Source organism: Adiantum capillus-veneris, chromosome 3 (genome assembly GCF_014529385.1).
Source record: "Adiantum capillus-veneris isolate H3 chromosome 3, ASM1452938v2, whole genome shotgun sequence".
NCBI classification, from domain to species: domain Eukaryota; kingdom Viridiplantae; phylum Streptophyta; class Polypodiopsida; order Polypodiales; family Pteridaceae; genus Adiantum; species Adiantum capillus-veneris.
Window position 1 is genome coordinate 22,406,911 of NC_140933.1, and position 10,729 is coordinate 22,417,639.

The following is a 10,729-nucleotide window of genomic DNA, read 5'->3' on the forward strand; positions in this document are numbered from 1 at the left end:
GAAGCATCTATAGTATGCACACATACCTATAAAGCTTCTTAGTTCATGTAGATTCCTTGGATTAGGCCATCCTTTTTTTACCTCTAGTTTTGATGGATCCATTTGGATGCCATCTTGAGAGATAATGTGACCTAAATATTGAATCTATTGTAAGAAAAAATCACTTTTCTTTCGATTAATATATAGTTTATTCTCTCGTAAAACTTGAAATATTACCTGGAGATGTTGCTTGTGTTCGTCTAGTGAATTAGAGTAGATGATTATATCATCAAAGGACACTCCAGTAAAGGTTCGGTGAGGCTTGAATAGCTTCTCCATCAAGCGGTTAAATGTGTTTGGTGCATTGGTCAAGCCAAAGGCATGACAATGTACTCGTAATAAAGACCAAATGTAGTGCGAAATGCTGTCTTTACTATGTCTTGATCAACTATTATTATTTGATGGTAGCCACTTTTTAGGTCAATCCTACTGAAGTAGGTCAACCCTTGTGGCTTATCAAATAGGTATTCTACCCGTGGAACGAGAAACCTATTCTTGATAGTGATCCTATTTAGTGCCCTATAGTCGGCACACATACGATATGTGTCGTCTTTCTTTTGCACTAATAACACTGGTGAACAAAATGGAGATGAGCTAGGCCTAACCATGCCCTTCTCAACTAACTCATGCACTTGCCCCATAATCTCCTCTTGTTGAGCTTGGGAAACTCTATAAGGAGGTTTATTAGGCAGTGAACTTCTTGGAAGAAGTTCAATTGCATGGTCGTCATTGCCTCGTTTAGGAGGTAGTTCATAAGGGATATTGTCAATAAAAACATCTTGAAACCCCTTGAGGAAAGTGGATAACTCTAATTCCTGTTGATTATTTATATTTTCTTTTGCTAAAGCAATAAATTCATTTTGAGGATCTACAAAAATCATATACACGGAAATAGTGCTCTTTATTGAGTTATTGAAAGCTTGCTTATGTACAAGAGGTATGGTATTACCCAACTCCTTAGCATCTATGTACATATCTTTTTCCGTGAACCTAAAGTAGATTTTCCTTTCACAAAACTTAACATTGGTAGCCATGCGATCAAACCATGGTGCCCCTAGGATTACATCCTCGTGCTTGAGAGGAAAGACAAAGAAATCCTCCTTGTTCACATAGCTTTTGACATGGAGCCTCAATTTCCCAATTAAGAGAGTGACTGAGGCTTCTTGCCCCTTGAAAGCACCATGGGTAGGTAGGACATCTCCCATCTCATAGGCTTGGATGCCTAGCTTGGTGGCCAACTCTGTGGATATGAAATTGTGAGTAGAACCAGGGTCAAAGAGAATAAAAGCATCATGTTCTCTTACCTTTCCCCAAGCATGGCATAGAGGAGATCCTTTGTGATGAGCATCCTCTTCTTGAATTTCAACCAAGGTAGCTCTAAGAGGCTCATTATGTGTATTCTTGTGGGGGAAATCACGATAGGCATGCCCTTGCTCCTCGCACTTGAAACAACAGTTATCTTTTTGATAACGCTCTAGCTCTTCAGGAGAGAGTTTATTTTTGCCATTATAAATTTCTTTTCCTTAGCTTTGTTGTTGTTGGCGTTGCCTTTGGGAGACTTTTGGACATTGTCCTTTGCCTTATGCTCGTTATGGTACTTGTTTTCCGTGGGCTTAAGAATTCTCTTAGCCCCTTGTTGGAAATTGATTTGTGAAGCCACCATGGTATGGTGTATGACCGCAGATATGGTGTGTGGCCATTGGGAGTTAACATACTCCGCCATATCCTCAGTTAACCCAGCACAAAATTATTATTTTTTCTCTCCAAAATCCATCTTTTTGAAGACAATGGCTTTGAGATGTAAATCCCAAAACTTGTCTACATATTTGTAAATAGATTCGTAGGGAGAGAGCTTCAAGCTTCGCCATTCGGTGAGTACTTTGTCTTTGACATCGATAGCCAAAAACTGCTTCATAATGGAAGCTCTTAAAGCTTTCCATGTTCATGGAGCTTCACCGTTTGCTCGTAGGCTAGACCACCATTGTCTGGCGGACTTTTGAAAATGCATAGCTGCATGGCGTAGCTTAGAGGACTCTGTGAAGCCCTCATCTCCAAATGTCGTATCAAATTGTTGGATGAAGGCCAAGACTTTGTCCGTAGCACCAAAGGTGCCATTGTAGGTAAGGAAAGAGACGTTCTTTCCTCCCTCTGTGAACTTTTTGAGCTTGGACAACCTCTTCCACATGGCATAGGATTTCCTATGGCCTCTTCTTTTAGGTGGTTCAAGAGCTGCACCATCCCTTTCTTCAAAAGAGGAAGAATATGAGGAGGATGGAGAAGATGGTGACCTCTTTCTCACCTTTTTCTTCCCTTGTTCCTCCTTGTCTGCACCATCACTTTCTTCACAAGAGGAAGAGGATGAAGAAGACAGAGAAGAAGGTGACCTCTTTCTCGCCTTTTTCTTCTCTTGTTTTCTCTCGTCCCTCTTTGAATTATGGTGTAGAGAAGTGTGCGATGGTCTTGTCTGTTTAGGGGGTGTTGGAGAGCGTTTTCCCAGCCATCTTCGTGGAGCCATCTCCACCGAGGTGGTAGGAGACTCGCTTCTTTCTTGTTCTTTTAGTGTGGGGGCTCTACCATTGAAACTTGAGTTCTCCTTTGGGAAGGAGATGCGTCATCGAGGAGTAGATTTTTGAGCCCTTCGTAAAGATCCTCTTCTTCTTCCCTTATCAGAGAGAGGCCTCTTTTGGAAGTCTCACAAGGAGGCCTCCTAGGTACTCTCTCTTCTTGGTGGGGAGTTTGGAGAATCCCATGAGTACATAGTGGACGTTGCACTTCACCTTGGAGGGATGAGTTGCCCATGGCTTGTTGAAGCCTGGTAACAAGGTAATTAACAAGCATAGGGAGATCATTAGTAGCTTGTTCATTAGCAAAATCAAAGCTATCAACATTAATTTCACTCTCTTTACTATTGTCAGTCATTCTAACAAATTTTAGGTGTAAAATCTTTAAGTGTACTTTGGCACTTCAAGCCCTAGTTGCTACTCCTCTTAACCCTTTAGAAAAGCACTCAAACTCTTGTACCTGCGGCTCGAGTATCATTAATTGCAAGGAATAGAAGAGAGGGTCTTTCACCACCAAAACAGCACCGGCTCCTGTCAAGCTTCTAATAGCTCAATAGTGGTTAAGCCGTAGGCAAGCCGCGTAGAACTCCACTATTAAGACCATAGCTCTCGACGGTGATGCCCCATTATCTGCATGAAGCAAGCGCACTGTAAGGCTGAAAACTCCCTATTCTACTTACTCAATTGCAATTAATAAAACCAACCATTTATAGTCAGCTTGAGGACCTCTCTTCTTTAGCAAGAAAAGAGAAACCTTGTGTTCTGATACTGCCGTAACATTTAATGGGGTAGTAACTTATGTGTAGAGGAAATTAACATAGACATAGTGAGCATTTCATTAAGAATAAATTCCTAATGAGAATAGCAAGAGTGCTTGGTTGGAGAGAGCAACAAAAGCATAACACCTCGTTAGATAGGCATGAACAATACCTCAAAAAGAGAGAGAAATTAAGCTATTGACAACAATTGAGGACTGGATATACATGGAGCCGGTCCCCCTCCAAAAGGCTTTGTATATAGGTTTCCCCCATCAAGGGAGACATTTTACAATACAATACTTTGTGTTCCTTCAATAACTTGCTGGTGCAATGAAGATGGAAGCTTCAAGCACCAAGCTTACACTTGAAAAACACAACATCAATTCCCTCACGGTCTCAAACCCAAGACCTTATACACCTTCGAAGATGATGATAGCTAGCGGGGTATGAGAGTAGATCTAGAGCAAGAAGAAGTATTTCTCCTCACATAATCACTCTTAATAGCTTAGCATAGCTTAGTAATTAGCATGGTAGAGGAGATGAGCATGCATTAGAGCTTGGCTCTTGGTTGGATTTGCATCACAAAGCCAAGAGTTGTTGGTGTAGGCCTCCCTTCTCACAAGCTTGGAGTAGATGATGAGCTTTCCATTAAAGCTTGAGAAGGAGATAGTCTCCTTTACTTCACACATGAGCTTGTGTGAGCGTGTGTGTCATAATTCCTTGCAAAAATCAGCCCCCTCTCTCTCTTGGTTGACCCCTCTTGCTGGCCCCTCATTGGCTCATGCCAAGCTTAGCCAATAGCAAATAAGAGGCAAAGTTGAGAGCCTTGTGACAAGTGTCCCTCTTTCCCCTTTACTGAGAGCTTAGATAATTCAAATATGACATTTAAATCCCCATTGGACCTTTTACCCTTCTGGCCAATAGGAATTAAGCAAGCCATTGGGCTGCTTAATTCCCATTGGACCCCTTGGCAGGTTGTCCAATAATCTTCCAAGAGACTTAATTTTCATTGGTTCTTTTATCAAGTGTTTTTTTAATAAATTAAACTAAATTTACTCTAGCCTAATTCACATTGGTCCACCTCTATGGTCATCCAATAGGATTTGAATGCACTTTGGGGGCAACTAGGCTAGCAATCTGACATGTGTCCACTATGCCCTTGTTGGAATTAGGGTTGCAGAGAAACGCACACAACTTGGAGAAGATGAAGGAAGCTAAAGGCACACAACTGAGAGTGTATTAAATAGTGTGCAATGGAAAGATAGATAGCCCTAGAGTGATGGGCGTATACACAATGCACGGGGGAAAAAATATCCTAAAGAAGGAAAAATTGCCCTTGCGGTCCTAGTGTGTTCATACACATCAGTACCACATGTATATGGTGACAAATCCCCCCTAGAGTGATGCGGTGAACGAGAGCTGGCACATGAGTAAAGGGAAGTGCCATTCCTTGAGGACATGACCAGTCCACAAAGGGGAGTAAGCCCAAAGCTTTGCGGAAAGCTTCGAGCTTCTCACGAGACGATGCCTTTGTGAAAAGATCTACAAGGTTGTCATGTGTTGGCACATAAGCCAAGCTAACCTCTCCTGCTGAGAGCCTCTCCCTGACATAGTGGTAATGCACCTCAATGTGCTTTGTGCAAGCATGAAAAACTGGGTTCCTCGTAATTGCCAATGTGCTATGACTGTTTGTGTAGATAGTGTTGGCAGTGTCCTGTCCAACACCCAAATCAGCCATAAGGCGTCTGAGCCATACACACTCAACTGTAGCTGTGAAGACTGCCCTGTACTCAGCCTCACAACTCGAAGTAGCCACAGTAGGCCGCTTCTTGCTCAGCCATGATATACATGAACTGCCAAGCATGAAACAAAAACCACCCGTGGACACTTGTGTGTCAAAACAACCAGCCCAATATGAGTCCAAAAAAGCATGTATGTCTGGCGGCAATGATCCACCCTTGGATAAAACAAGCCAAGATGTAAAGTGCCACTAAGGTAGCGGAAAATCCTCTTGACATCCTGCCAATGCTTAGACCCTTGGCTATGCATAAATCTGCTGACCTGTGAGACTGCAAACTAAATATCCGGCCTCGTGTTGCATACATAAATGAGGTAGCCAACATCAGTTCGGTAAAGAGTGACATCAGCAGGATCACCAGCATCATGTAGACTTAACTTCAAATCTATTTCCATGGGAGTGGCAAAAGGTTTGCAATCCTCAAGTCCAAACTTACATAGCAATGTCTCTATGTAACTTTTCTGACACAAGGCAATACCACCATCACATTGCTTAAACTGTATACCCAAGTAATGATGCAACAACCCCAAATCTTTCATTTTGAAAGTAGCATTCAAATCAGTCTTAAATTCAACAATATGTATCTCATTTGGTCCAGTGATAAGCAAATCATCTACATAAAGAACCACAATGAGAAGTACATCACCCTCACGCTTTACATACAATGTGCTTTCTGTTGGACTGTTACGAAAGCCTTGTTTGACCAAATGAGTGTCAGATTTCTCATACAAAGCACGAGGAGATTGCTTCAACCCATACAAAGCCTTCTTACATCCGCACACTTTGTCCTCTCGTCCTTTCTTGACAAAACTGCAAGGCTACGTTACATAAACTTCCTCAAATATGTCACCATTCAAGAAAGCAGTAACAATGTCTGATTGATGTACATCCCAACCAAAATGAGCTGCCAATGCACATAGAAAACTCACAGTAACAACAAGTGGGAGCAAAAGTCTCTTCATAATCTATGCCTTTTTGTTGTGCATAACCCTTGCAACAAGTCGAGCCTTATGGCGATCGATCTGACCATTTGGCTTGCGTTTCAACTTGTAAACCCACTTCGTACCAATGGCCTCTTTTCTAGGAGGCAAATTACATAAAGTCCATGTGTCATTTTCTATAAGTGCATCATATTCTGATTGCATGGCAGCCATCCAATTTTTTGAATTTTGTGCTTCATCAAAAGACAGAGGTTCCCCAACATCATCTAAGCTAGACACAGCCAAAGCATAACAATCTAATGCATAAGATGCATGGCGAGAGCCTGAACGAGTACAACCAGACAAAGGTGCATCCAATTTACTATCACACAATGTATGCACCAGCCATTTTGGCATGGGGATTTATCTTTTGTGAGCTTCGTGTTTCGTGCTTTTGCAATTAGTACTTATTTTTTGTTCTTTTGCAGTGAAACATGGCCTAAATGAGCTTGTCCAAGACAAAATTACGTATAGCTATTGGCGAAAAGTAAACAAATATAAATTTAAAACCAAAGTTTGAAGTACAATTTTTTTTAAAAAAATGTTAGAGTTTCCTTCATTTTAGCTTTAAAAAATTTATAAAGTGCCGCTCCACCTTCATCACAAAGGCCTTTGCAAGAGATTAGGAACGTTCACACACACATAAGACTAACAAAAAACCCTTCATATAAGTTTGTACCACTTTTCTGTTCTTTTGTAGTGCAACATGGCCTAAATGAGCTTGTTGAAGAGAAAACTTGCACACAAACTGTAGGCCAAAAGTAAACAATATGAATCCCAAACCAATTTTTTCAAGTACATATATATATTTTTTTGCAAAAGTTTCCTTCATTTTATCCTAAGAATTCCAAAAAGTATCTCTCCACCTTTATCACAAAGGCTTCTAAAGAGATTAAGGACGTTCAAAACAATGAAAAGACTAACAAAAAATCCTTCAAATAAAACCTTTGTTAGCTACCACCTAGAGAAAAATTATGCTCTTTAAAAATAAATTGAAAGTATGACAGGTAGTCTCACAAGGTGATCTTAAATCTTTCTCAAACCAACATAAAGACATGCCAAACATAGAGACATTCCAAACATAGTGACATCAATCATGTAGTCACACATTGTTACCACCCCAAAGAATGTAACAGAAGTACATAATCCGTAGATCATAGTAGTAACAAAATCAAATGTATGGATCTTCTCACAACAATCTCCTCCCTCTTAGCTTGGCACGGGTCCACACACTATGGGAGAAAGACACTACTCATAGAGTACATCATCTAGCTCTAAACAGATGCAATGTCTCAGGTCTTCTACACTCGCCTTCCCCAAATCACCACACCCTGCAAACACATCCAAGACATAGTCGCAACGCTCTGTGAATGTTGCCAGCAACAACCTGACCACGTCACCAACATAGAAATAAACACCATTACTCTTGCAAGTGGTGGAAACAATGTGTCAAACTTAATTCATACGAGGACCATTCAAATCAAGATCATACAAGATAAGTGACTTACCAAAAAAATACACTAGTTCTCTCAGCACCACCTCTAACAATTTCACCATCAACTTCTGTGGGGAAAACACAATCATCTAATACATAGCTATGGTATGCTGAAAACAACATCTCCAAAATCTTCTCCCCACTCTCTCTGTCTCGTGGCTCAGCACAGCTTGACCAACACGATGCCAAAGACACATTATAAGATCAAGCACTTATTTGAATATACAAATTGTAAATATGATATTATCAAATTTAGAAGCTTACCATAAAATAAATAAAAACAAGATATACTAAAACATCAATGATCTTACTGCCTCTCTAGTGACGGGATGTCGATATGCCTTGGAGTCACACAAAAGCGTCCAAGTACGATGAAGCACAAGCCCCACTCTTGATGCATCCACAAGGAACTCCCCTATGTGCTCAGCTAAGCACATGGTGACCAAGAAGCCCTCGTCGGCCAAATACTTGCAAGCAAGATCCATGCAACCCCTTACCAAACCTGGCGAGAAAGTATTCCACTTGGGAATAGTCATGCCCTCTAAAAAATCAAAATGTTAATAAGACAAGTTACTTTCTTGTTACCCTTTAAAATAATAAAATTTTACTTACCCCAAGGGATAGGACCAAGGGCGTCCACCAATAAACCCGTAGGAAAATCTGCAAATATCAATCGAGCTACCTCTCGACATGGCACTCCATCTTTGCTATAAAGATGCGTCTTTTGAGTGGCAAAAAACTTATTGATGCTATTTAAAAAACATTTTATAGTCATATATTGGAAAACATACTAAATTTAATGTTTCATGGACGTTGCATTTACCTAATTAGAGCAAATCTATCAATTTGGGTCACGTCAACAAGTAGAGCATCAATGAAAGTTTGGTACTGGAATCCTGTAGCCATTATTTATAGTGGTAACTTTCTAACAATACAAGCGAGTAACTTTAGATTCAAATTCATTTGAGACAACTTACCAACAGAACGTGTCATAGATCGTCTCTCCCGACTCTCTCGACCTAGAGAGGACTCTGCAACAAAGGAGGTAGTAGGCGCTAAAGAGACCTCAACCGCATTCATCCACTTTGGCTCACTTGAGGTGCTAGGAGGTTCCATAAACCCTTTGCCTTTCTTGTCCAAAATGCCAACAAAAGGATAAGAAGTAGCTCCTGTGGTTGTTTGAGTAGTCCTCACATTGGACTTCGTACCTTGGGTAACTTTTGTGGCATTCTTACTAGCTTCAATCTCGTCACTTCCTTCGTTTACTTGATGCTCCATAGAAGAGGGTGTAGTAAGTGCGTCCAATTCTTTATTACTATGGGTCTCTTGCTTGAATCCTACAAGCATCATTGTTTCTATCATCATATGCATGCCTTTAAAGTACACACATACATTCATAAATTAATCTTTCACATGGTTTCAAGAACTTACTCTCATGAAGATCCTTCTCTTGCTTTGGGATTACACCAATCAGATAATCTATCCACCAAGGACATAATCGTGCTTCCCATGGTGTCATATTTTTCTCAAGCAAGGAGGGAGAATACATAGTGCTCTCATCATCAACATCAACCCACTCTCTTGTCAATTCTGAAATCTCACCCAATCTTCCCTCTTCAACACATTGCAAAATCCACCTGCAACAATTATCAAAGAACAAAGAAAACTAGAAGTATTGAGAGAAGAAAATAATTAAGTAACCACAAATTTTTCAGCAGTCTCCTTTGTTTTAGAGATCATTTTTCAAAAAATAACCATTAAAGCCACCCTATCTTAGGCTTCCACATGGAATTTAAAGCAAAGAAATATTAAAGAAAATCAAGCTACCAAATTTTTTATATATTCTACTTTACTTTGGTAATTCCATGACAAAATATACAAACCATCCATTTTTAAGCTTCTATGAGGAGTTTAAGGTATAGAATGAAGTACTTCTCATGCATGCATATCACAATGCAATAATCACCATCAATAGAGAAGTAATATTAGAGTCAAACCTATGTACTAGCCGGTTTGTTGAAAACACAAGCTCAAGCATCTTCTCTGCAACATCTGAAGACTTCACCCCATCCATAAGATATGCAAAAGCTTGCATGTAATTACTTGTCATAAAATATAATATCTAACTTTACCAAATAATTTTCTCATATTAAACTGATCATTTAATGTGGGAGAATAAACTGGAACAAGAGTTAGAATAGAGACATGTGCTTCTAGACCTATCTCAATACGGGACCAAAAGGAGAGATGGTTGCATCTCAACAGGGGTCCAAAAGGAGATGGTCTATCAAAGAGCAATGTGCAATAAGTGCTTCTAAGCTTACCTCAGCAGGGGACCAAGAGGAGAGATGGTTACATCTCAATAGGGGTCCAAAAGGAGGTAGTCTATCAAAGAGCAATGTGCATCTAATGGAGCTTAAAAGACCTTAGGGTTATCTTCATTAAAGACCTCCAATGGTTAGAGTTAAAAGTTCTTTGACCTTAGGCAAGCTAGGGCTGGAGCTTGAGATGGAAACCCAACCTAACCTTAACTTTGACCTTAGGCAAGCTTGAGTCTGAGGTTAGAACCCGACTTAAACTTGCCTTTGACCTTAGGCAAGCTAGGGTTGAGCTTGAGGTGGGAACTCCACCTAAGGTGCTTGCCATACTTGATGACTAAGGTACTTGAGGTACTTGTCATACTTAATGAGGAAGGTGCTTGAGAAGCTTCCTATGCATGGGGGGTAAAGAGCTTGAGTCAAAAAGAGACCCTACACACATAATGAGAAAGTTGCTTGAGAAGCTTCCTATGCATAAAAGTCCCAAAGATAGGGGAATCTTTGACCTAACCTTCCACTCACCCAAGGGGCACCCCCTTTTCTAAAACGGCACATGGGACACATGGGACACATGTCAAACTCTCACTAAGCTTAACCACATGGTGTGCTTAAATGCTATTGGTTGGGCTAAAGAGGGGTCCAATGAGCTTGCAGCATGTGGAAAAGTTAGCCCCAAGCAAGCAAGGGGGGTGCTGGGGGGATATACACCACACACACACACACTCATTTTGTGGATTCATTCTCACTTGCTGAAAGTTGAGGAACTCCACTGTTAAGTAT

General features: G+C 40.5%; 1 protein-coding gene across 1 annotated transcript; it reads right to left on the reverse strand.

Moving 5' to 3' along the window:
- Positions 1 to 7,261: 7,261 nt before the first annotated feature.
- LOC147460599 (uncharacterized) lies at positions 7,262 to 9,726 on the reverse strand. The gene is made up of 9 exons (XM_086503490.1): positions 9,629 to 9,726; positions 9,063 to 9,268; positions 8,840 to 8,968; positions 8,609 to 8,758; positions 8,455 to 8,527; positions 8,244 to 8,380; positions 8,134 to 8,172; positions 7,645 to 7,699; positions 7,262 to 7,523 (listed from the first exon to the last, which is right to left on the reverse strand). The coding sequence occupies exons 1-9, from the start codon at positions 9,724 to 9,726 to the stop codon at positions 7,385 to 7,387; spliced, it is 1,026 nt and encodes a 341-aa protein (XP_086359616.1). The 3' UTR covers positions 7,262 to 7,384.
- Between the last annotated feature and the right edge of the window lie 1,003 nt (positions 9,727 to 10,729).